Raw genomic sequence first — 22,590 nt, forward strand, 5'->3', positions numbered from 1 at the left:
ACGTGATCAGAATTCTGAGAAAACATAAGGTCCGCATGGGAAAATTCGCTATTTGAAGGGGTCTCTTTCAGATTGCAAGGCAGTCTTTTGTTACCGAGAAGAGGACAAAGTCGGTCAAGTTTAGGCTTAAATATGGGGGTAAGTCTTTCGAAATTTCTTTTTATGTTTATCGTATATGTTCCTATTCGTCTGTTGTTGACTTATCAGTAATTTCTCCCGGTCTGGGGCTTTTGAAATCCTTGTCAAATGCATAGGTGTGCCGCTAGCTTGTAATTCCCTTCTTATAAAAACCATTTACCATTGAACGTCTTGTTTCCTTTCAATCTTGGATGGGGAAAGTCCAAAATTAGATATATATTTTGCGCAGTATTGTCAACGTACACAAACTCGGCTATCAATGTCGGCACAGCGACATACACTTGGTTGTTACATTCTCAGTTCTTGCCGGTTCAAATCGGAGGAAATAATACCAGCAAATATGTTTATGGACATTGAAGCAAATAATTTCAATGTGTTATTTTAGACTACTTTTAATCCCGAGCAAATCTCTTGACTTTTTGTTGGTAAACTGAATCTTTTCCTCTTCATAAATACTGCTCGGTACCAACAAAATTGTTCCTCATTTTCTCGGAACGAAAAATCTAACATAGTATCTCTTCGCCTGAAAAGCCCTTCAGTTGCCTCGGGTATGTTGCAAAGAAGATGTAATTCATGCAGTAGAAAGCAAAGGAATGATCGTTCCTCTGTGGCAAGCCTCCGAAACAAGCGGAGTATATAAGTTGATTAAATGTATGGCAAAATGACTTTATTTCCGGTCACTTCCGGGTTTCATTTTTGACTTTCGCTTTTTCAGGTTGGAGGAGAGGGGTGGGATGGTAAAGGAAATCACTTCCGGCTTTCACTTTGTCCTTTCATTTTCCGGGAAACAGGCCAGGAGAATGGACATAGCTTCCGTTCACTTCTGGGCTCAAGTTTCGCTTCAAGAGTTACCTTTAATTTCACTTTCACGGTTCGTAACAACTTCGCGTATTTCTGGCACTTTCGAAATCGTAACTAAACTCGGTGGAGGCCGGGGGGGGGGGATTCGGTAGGTTTGTGGCAAATGATATCCTATTTCAGAACATGCAATTCCTCCAAACAGCTCCTGCTCCAATTCACCATGTTAACTTGCTACAATTATACAAGTTGATAAATTGATCGAAGACCGAGGCGGAAGCAGCCAACATGTGAGTAGGAGTTGCCGGGGTAGGCCTTCCAATTTCAATTTTATTTTGGAAAATCATAACCCAGTGCAGACCAGCCTTACCCAATTTCAGAACAAAAAGGCTCAACCCCCCCCCCCCCCCCCCCTTCCCCGGCTCTCTGAGGATTCTGAAGAATTATAGTAATTATTAGGCCAACCGGTCAGGCTTTACTGGAACAGGAACGCTGTAATCAGGTTCACTGGGGCTTAGTTCAGGAAATTTTGTTCAAAATTCTTAACCATGGTGCATAGTGCCAGCCTTTTCTTTTAGTTTATCAAGAGTGTTACACGCTCTTGTCTTTCTAAACTGCACGTGATTACATTACCAGTTTACACCACTATTTCTTTAGCACATGATTTTCATGCACGACGGAAAGTTTCAATTTACATTTTCACTTTCTGTCGAAGCGTTATGCATGTGTTAACTTCTATTGTTACTTCCTCCTCCGAACATAATTCCAGGAATTTGTATTTTTTTTCTACTTGAGGTTCTATTCACAACCCCCATTCTTAAAACTCTTTTAAAACATCGATTAAAAGAATGCATCGTGTCTTGTGTGGTTTTTCGATCGATTTTAAGTGATTCAAGTTAGTTTTAATTTTAGCTCCATTGTTTTTTCCTCTAACATTGCCAGTTGTTTATCTTCCGGTGGAATTAATCTGCCCGTGACAAAATGACCGAAATTTTCAACCAACAGCATTTAAAATGCGTCTGAGCTGAAGTAAGCGAACGATTAGTAAAACATAAGCACTAAGGAGTTATTTTAAACCAAACTGATTGTAGGGCTGACACTACGGAAAAGGGCTTATTTATTTGGGCCAATATTTCAACTAGTACAACTAGTCTTCTTCAGGGCCAGAGTTACAATGTGAAAAACTACCAGAAAGGTCGACTTTGTCCCGGTGATAATGCCCGGGAGAGAGGGTGGGGAATGCCTACACCAAGAATTGAACCATGCATTAGATCTTGCCATGTTTATGGGAAGGAATGAAAAAAAAGATTGTTTCTCCTTTAGAGTGGAGAGTCGAAGCATGAGACACACTACACGTATGTGGATAACACGGCAAGAGAGAGAGAAGAGGCACGGCAGAGGGAAGAGAGACGGCTGGAGAATGAACGGAAAAAAAAAGAGGAGGAAGAAAAACTACGTATAGCAAAGGCAAAACTACAAGAAGAAGAGCTAAGAAAGGCACAATATCGGGAGCAAAGGGAGAGAGAAATAGAACAAGAAGAAGTAAAACGCTTGCAGCTGGAGAATGAATTGTGTCTTCGCCGAGCTGAATTGTTCAACTACAAGTTTGGCAATAAGACCAGACTTGATAGCTTCAGGGGCCTGGCAATCGATGATGTAACCCAGTTGAGGATTGGCGTGTTCGGACCTACTGGATCAGGCAAGAGCTGTTTTATCAACACGTGTGAACGCGCTGTGAGAAAAACAAAGAAAGGTACGGCGCCTGACAGCACAACAGGACAAGAAGGCACCATTACCCTCCAAGACTATCTGACAGAGATGTTCTTCCACCTTGTTGATACTCGTGGCTTCTTTAACTACAACGCAAACGAGGTTGTGGAGTTTCAGAATATCCTGGAGGGGAGGATCCAACCAGGAGATAATGTGAACCGCCCTAAAGAGGGTCAAGAAAATACTGCGTCGATGGAGCTGCACCCGTGTCCCGAGTTTGCGACCAAACTTCATGGGATCATCATTGTAGTCATGGCAAATGACCCGCGGTTGAGGGAGGGAGCCTTAAAGGACTACTTGAAACCCGTCAGAGATGTTTTGCGCAGAAAGGGTAATGTTGCTTTCTATCAGTATTGATTTCATAATTTTAAGTTTCCTTTGCAGACGCCGGGTTTTTGGTCATTTACAGTCTCAGGTTCTCTCTCGTTTGCCAAGTTGGTGATGATGTTGCAAAATCTGCGGAGGATGCCAGATACGTGTCCCAAGATCCATTCATTGTCCCGTACAATCTCGACTCAGAACGCAATTAGGAGTGCGTTCTTTCTGCATTCGAAAACGAAGCATTAAGGAGCTAACAGAAGAAGGATACAAAAACACCAATAGTAAAAATTCCATTGAATTTGCTTTGATAGCGAAATAAAATCTTAATTCTATTCTCTATCGCTACGCTCAGCCGAATAGAAATCATTTCTAATGTAAGTGGAATGAGTAATGAACACAACAGTAGTGGAGGGAGCCGCCAGTAATTATCGTCTATTACAATAGTACAGTGCCAAGATACAAGCAAAGACAAAACACAGTCCATATAAAATATACAATTACAAAACAAAATATAAATGCTGAACAGTACAATAACAAAAAGTACAACTCAGCGAAACATTTTCGAAGTAGGATATAGAAAAAATGTCTAGACAAGGCTAGAACTTTACTCTAAATGATAACTAGTAACAACTATATACGGAAAAAATTAGCCTCGAGAAAAACTGGTCGGCGTCAAGTGGTGTGATATGCGCAAGGAGTGGTTTATAAAGGCGCATGAAACCCCTAATGGGAATAGAAACAATACAACCAAATTAACAGCCAAAAGAAATACATATTAACAAAGAAACTTGGAAATGAACCTGTATCTATTCTCTTAGTCAGATGCGTGTTTCCTACCTTCATTTCGATATATTTGTCTTCCTTAAAAGGAATTGGGCCCATCACCGTTGTGACGCACCGTGACAGACTGAAAACGGAGGAGGAGTGTGAGAACGCCCTGTTTGAAGCATCAGCAGCTACCGGTAGCTCACCCAGTCACACATTCTTCATGAGCAACTACACAAGAGAAAACAAGGAACGTAATCCGGAGACAGAACGCATGACCTTCGATATTCTGCACTACGCACTACTGACGGCTGAGCGAGCTGTGAAGATTATGAAACAGCAACAAAAGAACAAAGAGGAGGATGAGATGATGCACGCACTGGAAGGGACAAGTATCAGTGGTCACGTGCCTCCGGACTCTGCAGACGGTAATTTTACAGCGGTTAAAATAATGCAGTTCCGGCCAAAATATTTAAACGTTTGTAAGCAAATCCTGACAGACCTCAGTTGAATCTTCCATTGCAAACGTAAAACACAAGTGGTTTTGTTTAAACTTATGATTTTTATGTCGAGTATCCGTGAACACGTTCAAGGCTGATAGTTGCAAGTTTTGTCCGTTTGTGATTACAGTTTGTCACGCAATATATTTCTTCGAATATTTTCACCTTGATTGGGGAGGGGATGGGGTGGGGTTGAGACTGTTATATAAAAATTCCATCACATTTTTTCCATCGCGCATATGCGACATATTGACATTTTAATCCTAGCAGTATGCAGGATGTTTGTCCCATGAACCTAGTTTAATGGCCTTAGCTCCCCCGAGTCTCCTGTAGCTCAGTGGTAGAGCATCCAAACTAGTAATCGGAAGGTCTTTGGTTCGACTCCCGATTGGAGCACTCGGATTTCCTTTTTTGGAGTATGTCTGTGTCATTCACTGAATAACACATCATTCTCATGATGTATTGTTAAATGATTTGTTGTGAAAATCGTTGTCTTGAAGCAAAAAATCACTCAGATCTTTAATTCCGCCATTTTTTCCCCTAGCTTCTGTGGAAGTTTTTCTCCGCTTTTTACAAAAGGAATATCAATGGAGCAGCAATAGCGTGAAGGTTGTTGTGAAGAAGCTGTCTGAGGATGACGTCACGAGTGTTAGCCTGCTGGCTGAATGCTGGGGAGATGTGCAGTCTCACTTTTCGTTTGGAATGAAAAAAATGGTCGAGAAGGAGCTTAGAAACCGGGGTATGATCGCTTAAGAAAGCCAAGGGGAACGAGTCCTAGATTAAACAAGAATTTGCATGCACAGGACACCTGAAGGTGATAGTTTGTAGGCTTTAAGCACCACCACTTTCAACGGGTGCAGCAACTTTGAGCGAAACTGTTTTTTTATTCATTTGAAGTTTTGTTTTGGGGTTCAATTTGAACTTATTTACTTAAAATTTTTGTTTTTGAAAAATTTTTAAGTAACAATAACTAGAAATGTAGTCTTGCCATAGTTGTTTATAAGCCTTCTCAAATGCCTTTTAAGCGCAATTAATTTTATGCAAAGATAGCAAACAGAGATGTTCGGAATCCATTTCTTCAAAGTCCCAATAGCTTTACCTGGCCCAATAACCTTTCTTTTCAGGTCTGTTTTCCATCGATCAGTGGCGATTACTAGTTCAATTTGCTCAATATGTTTGGGATAATGGTAAAGTTCTTAATTTTTAGCTTTTAAAATTAGCTGAAGTATTGATTTCCTGTTGAGAACTTTTCGGGCCTGGGTCCCGTTTCTCAAAAGTCTCGGTAACTTTTCGGCCCCGAAATCAAATATTCAAATCAAAATCTAAAAACTAAAAGCGTGGGTCCTAGCTAACAAACCAGTCCATTTTGTTTTGTTAACTGATAGTTTTATCATATTACCTGCAAAACTATTGAAACCTACATTTTTCTGGGCCAGTTAATTATCGGGACTTCCAGAAACGGGCCTCATGATGGAACAAAACCGCATTAAGATCTTAAAGGGGAAGTATCACGAAAATTTGCTGTTATTTCAAAACCCAAAAATGTTTGACTGTCAGCAGAAACAACGAAATAATTGTCAAGTTTGTTAAAAATTATCACCCCAATGCAACAAAACTATCGATTAGTGCCTCTGGCCAGAGACAGAGTAGGCCGGTTTGGATTGAAACTTGAAAAATATTAGGCTAATGTTTTTCAAGTTGTCGCATTTTTGTTTCCAATATGCGCTAGAACAGATCACAAGTTGTTTCTTTTAAGAATTGAGTTGATTTCGTTCCTCTCGTCATTCAAGAATTATTTGGCAGGTGATTGAAGGTCTTATTTCATCATTTTTAACAAAAGATATCAAAAACCCCATGATACTTCCCCTTTAAACCAGGTTGCTTTGAAACTAATTTGATCAGGTTAGTGTCAGCGTTTATATTTCTGTTTGGGGGCAACAACGAGGCATCAAGATTATCCTCCGCAAAAACAGAGAGCATTGGAGTAACCTTAAGTGTAGTAGAGTAACTCACGGAAACTTCAGCATTCATATGATCAGAAAGTATGTTTATTTCGTCTTGTTCTTTGGTAGAATAGCAGTATTTAGGGCTTAGAGCAAACATCATCAGAAAAAGTGTTAGTTTTTAAGCAAAAGGTAAACACTTTTAACGCAACGTAGCGCGTCGACAAACAGAGTCGATAAAAAGAGATTCGAGTGCTGACGTTTCAATCGTTAGCCCTTCATCAGGAAGAATCGCGTTGCGTGGTTTCTCAAGTTTCAAGGTAACTAATGTTGCGTTAAAAATCGTTATTTGTAACATCTTAAAGGTGCACAACATATGTATAAAAATGCGGTTTAAAATTAAAGGGAGACAATTAAATTAATGTTCTAATGGATACTTTACTTTGACATTTATTATGATATTATTAGAAAATCAGGAAAATACGTATTCAAGAGCTCTATTATACCAAGTGAAACTGGATATGAAACCGAAATTCAACCTTGGAAAAAGTTAAATACGTGTTTTTCAATCAGAATTTAAACATCTTAAGGCCTTTTAAACGGACCGACTACAATTCGGCACACCTTTTGTCCTAATCAACAAGTACGCATTTTTCCCAGAAAGTCTCTCAATTTACATCATAAGTGGTCGGTTTACGAAATAGTCACGCAATGCTAAAGTGACAACGTGACAACGCCAAAGGCAATGCTCATCAAACTTAAGTGCAAATTTGAAGCAATCTCTTAAAAGATGAAGTAGAATATAGAAACCACAAAAAAAAAAAAAAAAAATGACGGTGATCGGAGCTCTAACTGACGATGGGTTGTCGATTGGAAAACAAATGTTGACAGTCAATGAAAGCACGTGATCAGAATTCTGAGAAAACGGAAAGGTCACTGTGGGGGAAATTTCCCTATTTGCATTTTTGAAGGCGTCTCTTTGAGATTGCAAGGCAGTCTTTTGTTACCGAGAAGAAGACAAAGTCGGTCAAGTAAAGGCTAAAATATGGGGGTAAGTCTTTCGAAATTTCTTGTTACGTTTATCGTATATGTTTCTATTCGTCTGTTGTTAACTGATCAGTAATTTCTCCCTAGCCCTCTCCGGGGCATTTGAGCTCCTTGTCAAATGTATACGTGTGCTTGTAATTCACTTTATATGAAAACCATTTGCACTTCTTGTTTCTTTTCAATGTTAAATGGGGAAGGTCCAAAATTAGCTATACATTTTGTGTATTGTCAACGTATACACACTTGGCTAACAATGTCGGCACACCGACACACACCGGGTTGTTACATTCTCAGTTCTTGCCAGGTCAAATCCGAGGAAATAATACCAGCAAATATCTGTTTATGGACATTGCAGAAAATCATTTCAATGTGTTCTATTAGACTCGTTTTAATCCTGAGCAAATCTCTTGACTTTTTGTTGGTAAACTGAATTTTTTCCTTTTCATAAATACTGCTCGGTATCAACAAATTGTTCCTCATTTTCTCGGAACGAAAAATCGAACATGGTATCTCTTTCGGCTGAAAAGCTTTTTAGTTGTCTCGGGTATATTGCAAAAAAAATGTAATTAATGTAGTAGAAAGGAAAGGAATGATCATTCTTCTGTGGCAAGTCTCCGAAACAAGCAGAGTATATACGTTGACGAAATGTATGGCGACTTAATTTCCGGTCACTTCCGGGTTTCATTTTGGACTTTCGCTTTTGTGAGTAGAATGGGTGGGGTCAGAAGGTTTTTTAACTTGGGGGAGAGGGGTGGGGTGGTGAAGGGAATCACTTCCGGCTTTCACTTTGTCCTTTCCTTTTTTACGCAATTCTGGGGAACGGGCCAGGAGAATGGAATTAGTTTCACTTCAAGAGTTAACCTTTCCCTTTCACAGTTGGTAACAACTTCGGGTATTTCTGGCATTTCCTAAATCGTGACTAAGCTTAGTGGGGAGCGGGGGAGGGGGGGACTCGGTGCGTTTGTGCGCGCAATCAAACCCTTTAATTTATTTCCCCGAGACTCAATATGGCTGCCGAGTGAAAAGGGTCTATCAGGTTTCGTTAGGGCTTAGCTTAGGAATTTTTTTTAAAAATTATTAACCATGGTGCATGTTCTTAGCCTTTTCTATTAGTTGATCAAGAGCGTGACACACTCTTGACTTTCTAAACTGCACGTGATGGCATTACCACTTAACACCACTATTTCTTTACCGCATGATTTTTATGCAGAACGGAAAGTGTCGAGGCTCTATTCAAAACCCACTGAAAGAGAGAATGCACCATCCTTAAAACTCTTTTTAAACATCGGCTAAAAAAATGCATCGTCTATTTGTGTCTTGTGTGGTTTTCGGTTGATTTCAAGCGAGTTTTAATTTTAGCTCTATTGTTCCTTCTTCTATTAAACACTGTCAGTTGTTTATAATCCGGTGAAATTAATCTGCCCGTGACAAAATGACCGAAATTTCCAACCCTCCATGTAGTATATTAATCAGCCAGCAGCATTTAAAATGTGTCTGAGCTGAAGTAAGCGGACGATTAGTATAACATAAGCACTCAGGAGTTATTTTAAGCCAAACTGATTGCAGGGCTGACGCAACGACAAAGGGCTTATTTATTTGGGCAAGTCAGCTAGTACAACTAGTCCTCTTCAGGGCCAGAGTAACAATAGGAAAAACTACCAGAAAGGGCGACTTTGTTCCGGCGATTCCCAAGGGGAGAGGGTGGGGAATGCCTACACCAAGAATTGAACCACGCATTAGTTCTTGTCATGTTTTGGGAAGAAACAAAAAAAAAAGACTGTTTCTCCTTCAGGGCGGAGAGTCGAAGCATCAGACACACTGCACGTATGTGGATAACACGGCAAGAGAGAGGGAAGCAGCACGGCAGAGGGAAGAGACAAGGCTGGCGAATGAACGGGAACAAATACAGAAGGCAGAACAACTGCGTATAGCAATGGAAAAACAAGAAGAAGAAAACCGAAGGAAGGCGCAATATCGGGAGCAAAGGAAGAGAGAAATAGCACAAGAAGAAGCAAGGAAACGAGCGGAGGAGGTAAAACGCTTACAGCTGGAGAATGAACTATGTCTTCGCCGAGCTGAATTGTTCAACTACAAGTTTGGCAATAAGACCAGACTTGATAGCTTCAGGGGCCTGGCAATCGATGACGTAACCCAGCTGAGGATTGGTGTGTTCGGACCAACTGGATCAGGCAAGAGCTGTTTTATCAACACGTGTGAACGCGCTGTGAGAAGAACAGAGAAAGGATCGGCGCCTGACAGCACCACAGGTGAAGAAGGCACCATTACCCTCCAAGACTATCTGCCAGAGATGTTCTTTCGCCTGGTTGATACTCGTGGCTTCTTTAAGTTCAACGCAAACGAGGTTGTAGAGTTTCAGAATATTCTGGAAGGGAGGATCCAACCAGGAGATAATGTGAACCGCCCTAAAAAGGGTCAAGAAAATACTGCGTCGATGGAGCTACACCCGTGTCCCGAGTTTGCCAGCAAACTTCATGGTGTCATTATTGTAGTCAAGGCAAATGACCCGCGGTTGTTGAGTGAGGGATCCTTAAAGGACTACTTGAAACCCGTCAGAGATGTTTTGCGCAAAAAGGGTAATGTTGCTTTCTATCAGTATTGATTTCATAATTTTAAGTTTCCTTTGCAGACGCCGGTTTTTTGGTCATTTACAGTCTGTTTTCCTTACAAATTTCTGGACAGGACACTATTGTGATTTTTTTTTTCTCTCAAACACGACACAGTTGAAGACGGTGGAAGACAAATGAACCGTTTTTCCTGAGTTCAACGATCTAAAACTCAGTTTTGCATGAGTCAGTGGTGTATAAAACACTCGAGATAGCTTTATGAGTGTAGAAGAGAATTGGCATTTGCCAAATCTTGATAAAATTAAAAAGCGACCATTTTCCATTTCAGATGTTGCATTCAACTCCGGAGTAGTGAACACCTCCGATTTATTACCTTTCAGAGTTGACGTCCCGATGAACTGAACAATTCTTTGCAAGTAACTCTCGCGACTACATGTTATGATTTTTTTACAGAAAACAATTCTTGTTCCTCGAAGTATCAGTTATAGCAGGAGTTAATTTTCTATAAGAAATTTTTGTGTTAGCCTGCGTGGCATGGAGTCGTTTCCTTGGGGAGGGGGAGGGGAGGGAAGGGGAAGGAGATGCATCAGATCATCTACATCAGAAGCGGGGCGTTTTGTCCTTCTCCACCATAACGGCTTTAGCTGAATCTGAAAGAAACGGTGTAATATTTCTAAACTAGTAATAATCAAAGATTTGGCTGTGCTTTCGATGATCTCGAACTTAGGTTATCTCTCGTTTTCCAAGTTGGCGATGATGTCATCCGCCCCTGCAAAATGTGCGGGGGGTGCCAGATTCGCGTCCCAAGATCCATTCATTGTCCCGTACAATCTCGACTCCAAACACAATTAGAAGTGCGTTCTTTCTGCGTTCTAAAACGAAGCATTTAGGAGCTAACAGAAGAAGGATACAAAAACACAAACAGTAAAAATTCCATTAAATTTGCTTGATAGCGAAAGAAAATCTTAAATTAACAAAGTAACTTGGAAATGGACCTGTATCTATTCTCTTACTCAGATGCGCATTTCCAGCCTTCATTTGAATATTTTGTCTTCCTTAAAAGGAATTTGGCCTATCACCGTTGTGACACACCGTGACAAACTGAAGGAGGAGGAGTGTGAGAACGCCCTATTTGAAGCATCAGCAGCTACCGGTAGCTCGCCCAGTCACACATTCTTCGTGACCAACTATACTAAAAAAAACAGCGAGCGTAGTCCGGAAACAGAACGCATGACCTTCGATATTCTGCACTACGCACTCCTGACGGCTGAGCGAGCTGTGAAGATCATGAAACAGCAACAAAAGAACAAAGAGGAGGATGAGATGATGCACGCGCTGGAAGGGACAAGCATCAGTGGTCACGTGCCACCGGACTCTGCAGACGGTAATTTTACAGCGGTTAAAATAATGCAGTTCTCCCAAAAATTTGTAAGCAAATCCTGACAGACCTTAAATCTTCCATTGCAAACGTAAAACACAAGTGGTTTTGTTTAAACTTATGATTTTTATGTCGAGTATCCGTGAACAAGTTCAAGGCTGTTAGGTGCAAGTTTTGTCCGTTTGTGATTACAGTTTGTCACGCAATACATTTCTTCGAATAGTTTCACCTTTGTTGGGGAGGGGATGGGGTGGGGTTGAGACTGTTATATAAATATTCCATCACATTTTTTCCATTACGCATATGCGATATATTGGCATTCCAATCCTAGCAGTATGCAGGATGTTTGTCCCACGAACCTAGTTTAATGGCCTTAGCTCCCACGAGTCTCCTGTAGCTCAGTGGTAGAGCATCCGAACTAGTAATCTGAAGGTCTTATGTTCCACTCCTGATAGGAGCACTCAGATTTCCTTTTTTCCGAGTATGCCTGTGTCATTCGCTGAATAATACATCATTCTCAGATATATTGTCATATGATAGGTTGTAAAAATCGTTGTCTTGAAGCAAAAAATCGCTCAGATCCTCAATTCCGGGTTTAATTCTGTTTCCTAGCTTCTGTGGAAGTTTTTCTCCGCTTTTTACAAAAGGAGTATCAATGGAGCAGCAACAGTGTGAAGGTTGTTGTAAAGAAGCTGTCTGAGGATGACGTCACCAGTGTAAGGCTGCTGGCTATGTGCTGGGGAGATGCGCAGGCTCACTTTTCCTTGGGAATGAAGAAAATGGTCGAGAAGGAGCTGAGAAACCGGGGTATGATCGCTTGAGAAAGCCAAGGGAGCGACTCCTACATTAAACAAGAATTTGCATGTACAGGACACCTGAAGGTGATAGTTTATAGGTTTTAAGCACCACTTTCAACGGGTGCAGCAACTTTGAGTGAAACTGTTTTTCAGTTTTTCATTAAGTGTGTTTATGGGGTTCATGATTTGAACTTATTTCCTTAAAATTTTGTTTTTGAAGAATTTTTTAAGTAACGATAGCTATAAATGTAGTCTTGTCGTAGTTGTTTATAAGCCTTCTCAAAGCGCAATTACTTTTTGCAAAGATAGTAGCAAACAGAGATGTTCGGAATCCATTTCTTCAAAGTCCCAATAGCTTTACCTTGCCCAATAACCTTTCTTTTCAGGTCTGTTTTCCATCGATTAGTTGCAATTACTAGTTCAATTTGCTCAATATGTTTGAGAGAATGGTACAGTTCTTAATTTTTTAGCTTTTAAAATAAGCTGAACTATTGATTTTCTGTTGAAAACTTTTCGTGCCTGGGTCCCGTTTCTTGAAAGTCTCGGTAACTTTTTGGGCCCGAAATCAAATATTCAAATCAAAATCTAAAGAACGAAAGCGCGGGTCCTAGCTAACAAATCAGTCCATTTTGTTTTGTCAACTGATAGTTTTATCATATTATCTGCAAAACTATTGAAACCTCGATCTTGAATATAAACAACAACAGCTTTCTGGGCCCGTTAATTGTCGGGACTTTGGAGAAACGGGCCCCTGGTAAGTTATCGAAACTTTCAAGAAACGGGCCCTATGATGGACCAAAACCGCATTAAGATCTTAAACCAGGTTTGCTTTGAAATTAATTTGATCAGGTTAGTATCAGCGTTTATATTTCTGTTTGGGGGTAACAACGACGCATCAGATAGGCAAAGCATTATTTTTATGGCCAAGATTATCCCTCGCAAAAATAGAAGGCATTGGAGTAACCTTAAGTGTAGGAGAGTAAATCTCGGAAACTTCAGCATTCATATGATCAGAAAGTATGTTTATTTGGTCTTGTTCTTTGGTAGAATAGCAGTATTTAGGGCTTAGAGCAAACATAATCAGAAAAAGTGTTAGTTTTCAAGGACTTAAAAGGTGACGACTTTTAACGCAACGTAGCGCGTCGACAAACAGAGTCGATAAAAAGAGATTCGAGTGCTGACGTTTCGAGCGTTAGCTCTTCGTCAGGACGAATCGTGTTGCGTGGTTTTCACAAGTTTTAAGGATGGTGCCTACTATTGTTACTGCGCATACGTTCTGCGCATCTCGACATACTTGGGTTTTCCATGGGTGGTGCCTGCTAATACAGAGATATTCTTGCGCGGTTTAATGCTATACAGAGAAAATAGAACTTAGCAAGTTCTTTTGGTATCTCGACAGAAAATTGGTGGTAACCATGCATTTTTTCAGAGATAATTAAGCTTCAATTTAGGAAAAAATCCCCTACATTGCTTTATATTTTGGCGCTTTTTAGAGATATTATTGCTTAATTATCTCTGAAAAATGCGTGGCTACCCCCAAATTTCTTATTGGATTCCAATAACCCTTGCTAAGGTCTCCTTTTCCCGCATAGTCATAAACGACACAAAAATACTTCGGTATTACTAGGCGCCGTAACTAATGTTGCGTTAAAAATCGTTCCGTGTAACATCTTAAAGGTGTACAACGTATGTATAAAAATACGGTTTAAATTAAAGTCAGACGATAAAATTAATGTTCTAATGGATACTTTACTTTCATATTTGTATTAATATTATTAGAAAATACATGTTCAAGACCTCTATTATACCAAGTGAAAATGGATATGAAACTGAAATTCAACCTTAGATAAAGTTAAATACGTTTCTTTTCAATCGGAATTTAAACATCTTAACGGCCCGTTTAAACGGTTTCAACATTTGCCCAGCATTTGTTCAACAAAAGTTGAACGGATGTGGGGCAAATGTTTGATGAACGGAGTGTTCACACGGTTTCAACGATATTCAACATTTTTCAAGAACAAAAGAAATGTTGAAGCGTTGTTAAATGAAAGTTTAAACCAATTTAAGTTTGATTCAACACACTTTCAACATGCTTTCAACAAGCTCTCAACATTTTTTTGCACTTTCAACCGATGTTGAACGACCTGTTCAAACGCACACCACATTTGGTTCAACAACTGTGTTGAACGCATGTTGAAGCAAATGTTGAAACCGTTTAAACGCGCACGGACTCAGATAATATCTCACATCCCTGCATGTGGTGGCTTGGGAATCGCGAGCTTTTGTAATAGAATGCCGGGTAGGGCGGCTGATCGGCACAGGTCAGCTTTTGGAAACTGTAATCGTACGGTGGTCACTGTCATTTACTAAGCTGGAGAAAAAAAATTTGAATGGCGCCTTCTGTTATTAGTGTGTAGTGCGCTTACATTCTGCGCATGACTGGATGCTCCCAGAAATTCGGGTTTTGTTTAGGCAAGGTGCCTTCTAATAAAAAGCTTTTTTGACTATACAAGTTAAACATCATAGCAAGGGCCATTGGAATCCAAGCAGAAAATTTATGGTAACCGCGCGGTATTTTTCAGAGATAATTTAACACTTTCAACTGAAACATTTCCACTATTCAAGTTAGGATCATAGTTCCTCGGTTATTTCTGAAAAATGCGCTTTTTCCCGCATAGTCATAAACCGTGAAAAATACCCTTGCTTTAGGAGACACCGTCCTCTATTTATGCTTATTGCAAGCTTTTTCAATTTCTTCCAACTGACTTACCGTCTGTACAGACTTTTGAAATCTATGAGCCGGGCGAGCGGAGCGTGGTATGGGGGCCCTCTCCGAGCTCGTTTTTCGTCCTCTCCCTATGCCTCACATGGGAGCCTGTTCACAGACTAATTTTTCGTCTCAGGATGTTTAGAAGTTCTGAGCTCCTCTCCATCCACTGACAACCTCGTGCTTTATTTTACTTCCCGAGGAAAAAATTCCTGTGCTTAATTAACTCGAGGGAAAGTCTAATATAGCACTTAAACAATTCAGATCTACCAGGAGTCGCCGTCAAGTCCCTTGTAGCCGGTTCAGTGAGTCACTGGTGAAGTGTGAAAGGAAATAAGCAACTTAGCAGACTTTTCACTGTTTTGTTTTTCCTCTTTTAGTCAGTTTTGCGTCTTCCGTTTTGTGGCGTCCATTGTAACAAATTGCGATTTAGTATGATCCAGAATTCATGTCACTGTGGTGCTGAATCATCCTCTCTTTGTGAAAATTGCCTCCAGTTAGTAAATGTCACATTGACTCCCCCCCCCCCCCCCCACCTCTTCTCACCCTTTACCAATTGAAAACTGAGTGGAGACTGGAGCGAGAAAAAAGTCAAAATGGCGGCAGGGTTGCTTGTTCAAAGTAAGGCCTTTTTATTAGAACCTACAGCGATGGTCATAAAGTTCAAGGACGCCATTTTGATGGCCAACAGTACTTTGGCTTATTCGTTATCATCTGACTTATTTAGTTGAATGGAAAATGAAGAATTTGGTGCTGTTTCGACTGACGAGGTGTAGTCTGTTTACATATGGCTGAAACAAAACTTGGATAAGCTTAAATTGGAAAGGTAAGCGTTAATTTATTTTTTAACATTATCGTAAGTTCAACGAAAACGCAAAATATATGTACTTAAAAATTTCTTGGGTAAGAATTTAGTAACTTCATAGTAAACGCGTCTTAAAGTTATGAAGTCACTATACAGCTGTATTGTTGTCATGTTGATTAACTTGATTTGAAGTAGGGGAGCAAACAAACGATTTAACTTCATGGCCGCAGTGGAAAGTACTTCATTGGTTCATTCGTTGACTTATCAGGGAAAAATATTAATTTAACCTATTGTTTATCATTTCCAGTTTTGTTGTGGTACTATCATAATAATTATTACTATTTCATGCAGTGCCTTTATATGCTGGGACATAAATAAACAACCTTAAACGCGGTTAAGTTTCTGTTATAAAACAAAGGAAGAAGTATTTATTTATCTATTATTATTTTCTTTTTTTTCTGTTATTGTGAACCACCTTAGAATATTTGTATAAGGCGCTATATAAATATTATTATTAGTAGTACTATTATTATTATGTGCAGTTGATAAACGTATGGATGCTAATAAAAAACCACTTAGTGCGTGCATTCTGGAATATGGCCCGAGTTTAAGCTGAATAACAGCTTCTTGTTATTGTTATTATTATTATTATTATTATTATTATTATTATTATTATTTTAGTGTATGATATCTTTCAGAAGCAAATATTTCCTTTGTTTTTCAACGCAGATTGAATATATCTATATTTTCTTTTTATAAATATTATAAAGCTTCACGTTGAACATGTCCTTATACCACAAGAATTTGAATACGAGAATTTTACATTTGCTGAAAATGTACATAATTTTTAGGAGTGCATAGTGTTGTGTTTTAAAAGAGTTGGTCATTTTTAATAAAGATTATATTATTTATATTATTATTATTGTTGTTGTTGTTGTTATTATTATTATTATTATTATTATTATTATTATTATTATTATTATTGACACTGGTTTAGCCGTCATTAGTAATTCGATTGCATTATCTTAATATTTCTGCATAATGGCATTCTTTATTTTGATTGTTAATAGGATTTTAATTGAGATTTTGTAATAAAGATTTTCATAAAATTATTATTATTATTATTATTATTATTATTATTATTATTATTATTATTATTATTATTATTATTAAAAGAACTTGAAAGAAGTGTAGGGTGAAAGAAGAGCTGTAGGCAACAGTATCTCCAAGAAAAGATGAAGCTCTTTCGTCCATCCATATATTCTTCGCTAAACTGTGAGGACACTTTCCTTTTCGCCCACCGTGAAATAGACTCTTTGTATTCCTCGTCCTCGTCCTTGTAGTTGTCATCCCCGCCGATAACAATGATGACATTTTCTGTGGGAGTAAGCCAACTAAAGAAATTAATGCATGATTCATTTTATTTACAGCGAAAAAGATGTAATCCTAAGAAAAGGACATGTACAAAACACGACTCAATTTAAGGCTTGGTTTTCAAGTTGCGTTATCAAGAAGGGATGTTGGCAGATGAAATTGCGCGCTGATATGGAATCGCGGGTTTGCCCACCACTAAGTCATTGCTGTGCGTAATCCTTCAGGACTAGAAGCACTTTCTACCTCTGAATTTTTGCATGCAAGAAGAAGCATCAAACACGAATAACACACAAGACTGTCCACAATTTTGTACCGTTGGTTGGAGCCTTATGAGGCTCTTCTCTCCTCGAATGTGTAGCACGTGAAAATACTGAACAAGTAAATGGATCAGCGAAACTGAGAACCACACAGCCTGTTCCAGGCTTTCATAACTGAGTTGTCTGGTGGTGGAAAAATAACTAAACTGACAGCGAACTGAAAAAAAAAAGACGCTTGGAGACTTTAGGACGGTGCCTACTATAGTTACTGCGCATACGTTCTGCGCATCGCGAGATACTCAGGTTTCCTATGAGTGGTGCCTACTAATACAGGAATATTTTTGCGCGTTTTAAAACTATACGAAGAAAGCAGAACTTACCAAATGCTTTTGGTATCTCAAAAGAAAATTGGGGGTAACCACGCATTTTTCAGAGAAAATTAAGCTTCAATTTAGGAAAAAATCCCATACATTGCTTTTTAGTGATGTTGTTGCTTAATTATCTCTGAAAAATGCGTGGTTACCCCCAAATTTATTTTTGGATTCCAATAGGCCTTGCTAAGATCTGCTTTTCCCGCATAGTCATAAACCGCACAAAAATACTTCGGTATTAGTAGGCACCGTCCTTAAGAAGTTATTTTGCTCTCACATGTTGATTTTCATCTGCTTCCGCCTTCTGACACTTTTCAGTTCGAGTGAGTTCAAAATTCTCTTTTATTCTCGTTTCTAGGTACAGTTACCAGTTGCTACACAGGCCACGTTTGTGACAAAATAACATCCACCACACCACCGTTTTCGTGTTTGCTTCTCCTTTGGTGCTTTTTCTGATGAATTGATCAAAGTATGCAAAGCAGGAGGGCTCGCTTCAAAGACATCGAGTTGTCGGACCCTAATGATATCGATATGATATCCACAATCATATTTGGATGGGGCCCCGAGGGGTGGGGGAAGGGTAAATGACTTTCGCTTTCGCTTATGCTTCCGGCATGTACATTTTAATCTAAATATGCACTTTCGCATGAACTCGCCGTACGTGTGCCTTTTGCAAAATTATATAGAATACCAATACGTGCACCACCTAAGATTATACTCAAGTTGCCAAATTATATGCTTAATGCGACTAGCAGATTTTCTCTCATCCGTTGCAAATCGCAAAGCGTAGGGCATGGAGTTCCTGGTGTGCTGGTCTGGTCTTTGTGCTGTTTCATGATTTCATGGGTTGGGTGGGTAGGATGAGGTCGCTTATGGACATATGCTGATGTAAACCGCGTTTTGAGTATATATATGAATAGAAATTGCGGTATATAAATGCATTACCATTACCATTACTATTACCATTTGCCTGTAGCAAGGCTGTGTAGATTTTCGCACTTCCAATGCCAGCGTTTTGTTCGTTGATGGAGAGGCGAGACTCGTGTGCATGGACAACAAAGACGGCTAAGTCCATCTATATCTGTGATTGGAGCTTTTATTCTTTAACTGACGATGGGTTGTCGAATGGAAAACAAATGTTGACAGCAATTGAGCAAATGAAAGTACGTGATCAGAATTCTGAGTAAACAGTCAAGGGAAAATTCCCTATTTGAAGGCGTCTCTTTCAGATTGCAAGGCATTCTTTTGTTACCAAGAAGACGAAAAAGTCGGTCAAGTTTAGACCTAAATATGGGGGTAAGTCTTTCGAAATTTCTTGTTACGTTTATCGTATATGTCTGTATTCGTCTGTCGTTGACTGATTCGTAATTTTTCCCTCTCCGGGGCATTTGAGCTCCTTGTCAAATGCATACGTGTGGTTGTAATTTACTTCATATGAAAACCATTTATACTTCTTGTTTCTTTTCAATCTTGGATGGGGAAGGTCCAAAATTTGATATATACATTTTGTGTATTGCCAACGTACACACATGGCAAATAATGTCGGCACACCGACATACACCGGGTTGTTACACTCTCAGCTCTTGCCGGGTCAAATCTGAGGAAATAATACCAGCAAATATCTGTTTGTGGACATTGAAGCAAATCATTTCAATGCGTTCTATTAGACTCGTTTTAATCCCGAGCAAATCTCTTGACCTTTTGTTGGTAAGCGGAATCTTTTTCTCTTCATAAATACTGCTCGGTACCAACAAAATTGTTCCTCATTTTCTCGGAACGAAAATCTAACATGGTATCCCATTCGGCTGAAAAGCCTTTCAGTTGTCTCGGGTAAATTACAAAAACGAGATAATTCAAACAGTAGAAGGAGAAAAAAAGCAAAAGAACGGAATGATCGTTATTCTAAGGCAAGCCTGCGAAACAAGCAATATATAAATTGATAAAAATGTATGGGATAATGTCTTGTTTTCCGGTCACTTCCGGGTTTCATTTTGGACTTTCGCTTTCGTGAGTAGAATGGTTGGGGTCAGAAGGGTTGGAGAGGAGGCCGGGGTGGAGTGGTAAAGAAAATCACTTCCGGCTTTCATATCGGAGATAGCTTCTGGTCAATTCTGTAACCACTTCCGGCATTTCTATCCCCGTAAGATACTAGGGAGGGGGAAGGGGGGGGGGGGGGGGGTTGAGTGGGGTATTTTCCGAAACTTTTGGTGGGTGTGTGGTACGCTTGTTGAAACACTTGGGCTATTTCAGGCCACTGAAAATATGTGATCTTCCCTTTCATAGGAAGTGTCATGGGGTGAAATAATACCTTCACTTAGATATAAAATAATTCTAGAACAACATGAGGAAAGAAATCAACTCATTTCGTGGAAGGCACCAATCATGATCTGTTCTAGGGCATTTTGGAAACAATAAATAAATGCAGGAACTTGAAAAATGACTTGAAAAACGTTAGCCTAACATTTTTCAAGTTTCAATCCATTCCAACTTACTCTGTCTTTTGCCAGAGGCACTAATCGACAGTTGTATTGCACTTGGGTGATAATTTATAACAAAAATAGACAATTATTGTTTTGTTTCTGTTGAAAGGCAAACCGTTTTTGATTTTTGAAATGACATCAAATTCGCGTGATATTTCCCCTTTAAGACCAGACCCTAAAATTGATACCCTATTTCAGAACATGCAAATCACAATTATACAAGGTAGAAGATAAACTGGTCGAAGACCGAGGTGAAAGCAGCCAACATGTGAGTGGGAGTTGTGAAGGCCTTCCAATTTCAATTTACTTCGGAAAAGACCAGCCTTACCCAATTTCAGAACAAAAAGGCTCAAAACCATGTACCTTGGTGTCAATGGCTACCCCCGCCCTTCCCCTCAAGGATTCTGAAGAATAATAGTAAGAGGTTGGGCAATTCAGTCAGGGTTTACTGGAACAAGAATGCTGTAATCGGGTTCACCCATTCTTAGTTCAGGAAATTTTGTTAAAAATTATTAACCCTGGTGCATTGTCCCAGCCTTTTCTTTTAGTTGATCAAGAGTGTTAAACGCTCTTGACTTTCTTAACTGCACGTGATGGCCTTATTTCTCCACCATTTCTTCATCGCATGATTTTTTTTCACGACGGAAAGTTCAATTTACATTTTCACTTTCTGTCAGAGCGTTATGCATGTTTCAATTTCTTTTGTTACCTCCTCCTCCGAACACAATTCCAGGAATTTGCATTTTTTTTCTATTTGAGGTTCTATTCTCAAACCACAGCAAGACACAATCGCCAGCATGAAAACTTTTAACATCGACTAAAAAAATGCTTCGTTTTATTTTAGCAAAACGCGTGTTCTTGCACCAAATGAAAATGCTTCTGAGGTAGAGCGAATATTACTTTACTTGAACACAAACGTTAAATCAGTTAAAACGCTGGAGGGAAACTCCAACCACACTTTATCAAAAATTGAAACACGTCAGTACATGACAGCTTTGTCAGTTACTATTCAAAACAACGTAGCACGGTGTCACCTAATTTGAGCGTCATGATAACTGTTCTTTTATAGGGAGAATGCAAGGATTTTCAAGGGTGTGACATTTCTTATTTAACGATAAAACTAAGAACAAATTTTACATAAACGTTGCTCGCTTGAACTCCTTCGCGCTATTGGTGTCTTGTGTGGTTTTACGGTCGATCTCAAGGGATTCAAGGGGATTTTATGTTTTGGTCTACTGCTTCCCTCTAACACTGTCATTTGTTTATCTACCGGTGAAATTAAACCGCCCATTTTACAAAATGACCGAAATTTTTAAATCTTAGTATATTTAGCAGGAAAATGTGTCTCAACTGAAAAAGGCGAACGATTCAACGTAAGCACGTAAGTGTTATTTTTAACTGTTTCAAACTCCAAGAAGGGTCCACTTTGCCACACCAATTGCCCGGGGTGTCAGAGGGTGAAGCATGCTTACACCAAGAACTGAACCATGCGAAAGCTTTAGCAATGTTTATGGGAAGAAATTTAACAAAATTGTTTGTCCTTCAGAGCGGAGAGTCAAAGCAGAAAACGCACTGCAGGTATGTGGATAACACAGCAAGAGAGAGGGAGGAGGCACGGCAGAAGGAACAGAGACGGTTGAAGAATGAGCTGAAACAAAGAGAGAAGGCAGGAAAACTGCGTATAGCAAAGGAAAAACTAGAAGAAGTAAAGCGAAAAAAGGCACAATATCGGAAGAAAAGGGAGAGAGAATTAGCGCGAGAAGAAGCAAGGAAAAGAGAAGAGGAAGTAAAACGCTTGCAGCTGGAGAATGAACTGTGTCTTCGCCGAGCTGAATTGTTCAACTACAAGTTTGGCAATAAGACCAGACTTGATAGCTTCTTGGGTTTAGCAATCGATGATGTAACCAAGCTGAGGATTGGTGTGTTCGGGCCAACTGGATCAGGCAAGAGCTGTTTTATCAACACATGTGAACGCGCTGTGAGAAGAACAGAGAAAGGTACGGGCGCCTGACAGCACCACAGGTCAAGAAGGCACTATTATCCTCCAAGACTATCTGCCAGAGATGTTCTTCCGCCTGGTTGATACTCGTGGCTTCTTTAACTACAATGCAAACGAAGTTGTGGAGTTTCAGAATATTCTGGAAGGGAGAATCCAACCAGGAGATAATGTGTCCCGCCCTCAATCGAGTCAAGTAAATACTGCGCCGATGGAGCTGCACCCGTGTCCCGAGTTTGCGAGCAAACTTCATGGTGTCATCATTGTAGTCATGGCAAATGACCCGCGGTTGAGGGAGGGAGCCTTAAAGGACTACTTGAAACCCGTCAGAGATGTTTTGCGCAGAAAGGGTAATGTTGCTTTCTATCAGTATTGATTTCATAATTTTAAGTTTCCTTTGCAGTCGCCGGTTTTTTGGTCATTTTCAGTCTGTTTTCCTTACGAATTTCTGGACAGGACAATATTGTGTTTCCCCTTTTTACATTTTTTTTTCAAACA

The 22,590-nt window shown here is 39.6% G+C and overlaps 3 protein-coding genes, 2 long non-coding RNA genes and 1 pseudogene across 10 annotated transcripts in view; 4 read left to right on the forward strand and 2 right to left on the reverse strand.

Moving 5' to 3' along the window:
- Window positions 1-12,114, forward strand: LOC146449504 (uncharacterized). Of its 2 annotated transcripts, none has more exons than XM_085101848.1 (4): window positions 1-138; window positions 9,075-9,876; window positions 10,931-11,251; window positions 11,858-12,114. In XM_085101848.1, exons 1-4 carry the CDS (start codon window positions 133-135, stop codon window positions 12,064-12,066), a joined length of 1,338 nt encoding a protein of 445 aa, XP_084957974.1. In that variant the 5' UTR covers window positions 1-132; the 3' UTR covers window positions 12,067-12,114. The 2 variants fall into 2 exon arrangements, with proteins under 2 accessions (XP_084957974.1, XP_084957972.1); XM_085101846.1 differs by lacking the exon at window positions 1-138 and adding an exon at window positions 7,089-7,286.
- LOC146449505 (uncharacterized) overlaps window positions 1-22,590 on the forward strand; it is a 25,123-nt gene continuing 2,533 nt past the window's right edge. For 2 of the 3 annotated variants that reach the window (XR_014860691.1, XR_014860692.1), the window contains exons 1-4: window positions 1-138; window positions 2,260-3,037; window positions 3,897-4,220; window positions 4,837-6,194. Coding sequence is in view for 1 of the 3 variants with exons in the window: in XM_085101849.1 (XP_084957975.1) it covers window positions 133-138; window positions 2,260-3,037; window positions 3,897-4,220; window positions 4,837-5,045 (1,317 nt within the window). In the remaining 2 variants the exon portion in view is untranslated. Of the gene's footprint in view, window positions 139-2,259; window positions 3,038-3,896; window positions 4,221-4,836; window positions 6,670-22,590 lie in introns of those variants that run through there. The other variant, XM_085101849.1, reaches the window with a different exon arrangement.
- Window positions 4,985-22,590, reverse strand: part of LOC146449506 (uncharacterized) — a 26,961-nt gene continuing 9,355 nt past the window's right edge. Inside the window, exons 2-3 of the long non-coding RNA XR_014860696.1 lie at window positions 12,121-14,523; window positions 4,985-5,100 (exon numbers count right to left, since the gene is read on the reverse strand). This is a non-coding gene — a long non-coding RNA (uncharacterized LOC146449506). The remainder of the gene's footprint in view (window positions 5,101-12,120; window positions 14,524-22,590) is intronic.
- The window catches only part of LOC146449507 (uncharacterized), a 27,251-nt gene continuing 19,182 nt past the window's right edge, over window positions 14,522-22,590 (forward strand). For both annotated transcript variants that reach the window (XR_014860695.1, XR_014860694.1), the window contains exon 1: window positions 14,522-15,309. This is a non-coding gene — a long non-coding RNA (uncharacterized LOC146449507). The remainder of the gene's footprint in view (window positions 15,310-22,590) is intronic.
- On the reverse strand, window positions 15,958-18,691 carry LOC146449508 (uncharacterized). Its single transcript, XM_085101889.1, has 3 exons — window positions 18,580-18,691; window positions 16,794-16,991; window positions 15,958-15,977 (listed from the first exon to the last, which is right to left on the reverse strand). Exons 1-3 carry the CDS (start codon window positions 18,689-18,691, stop codon window positions 15,958-15,960), a joined length of 330 nt encoding a protein of 109 aa, XP_084958015.1.
- LOC146449509 (uncharacterized) overlaps window positions 18,837-22,590 on the forward strand; it is a 5,748-nt pseudogene continuing 1,994 nt past the window's right edge. Inside the window, exons 1-2 of the transcript XR_014860690.1 lie at window positions 18,837-18,912; window positions 21,643-22,442. The product of XR_014860690.1 is annotated as an uncharacterized LOC146449509 (transcript). The remainder of the gene's footprint in view (window positions 18,913-21,642; window positions 22,443-22,590) is intronic.

This window comes from Pavona decussata, unplaced genomic scaffold, assembly GCF_977016875.1.
Source record: "Pavona decussata unplaced genomic scaffold, jaPavDecu1.1 SCAFFOLD_602, whole genome shotgun sequence".
Lineage (NCBI taxonomy): Eukaryota > Metazoa > Cnidaria > Anthozoa > Scleractinia > Agariciidae > Pavona > Pavona decussata.

What these genes read in the sequence shown, in the direction of transcription:
- LOC146449504 (XM_085101848.1), top strand. An exon ending in AGATGTTTTGCGCAAAAAGG is followed by an intron (nt 9,877 to 10,930) that starts GTAATGTTGCTT and finishes CTTCCTTAAAAG; the next exon opens with GAATTTGGCCTATCACCGTT. An exon ending in GCCACCGGACTCTGCAGACG is followed by an intron (nt 11,252 to 11,857) that starts GTAATTTTACAG and finishes TCTGTTTCCTAG; the next exon opens with CTTCTGTGGAAGTTTTTCTC.
- LOC146449508 (XM_085101889.1), bottom strand. Translation starts at nt 18,691, where the DNA reads ATGGACTTAGCCGTCTTTGTTGTCCATGCACACGAGTCTCGCCTCTCC. An exon ending in AGCCTTGCTACAGGCAAATG is followed by an intron (nt 16,992 to 18,579) that starts GTAATAGTAATG and finishes TTACTCCCACAG; the next exon opens with AAAATGTCATCATTGTTATC. An exon ending in TCACCCTACACTTCTTTCAA is followed by an intron (nt 15,978 to 16,793) that starts GTTCTTTTAATA and finishes TTTATGTCCCAG; the next exon opens with CATATAAAGGCACTGCATGA.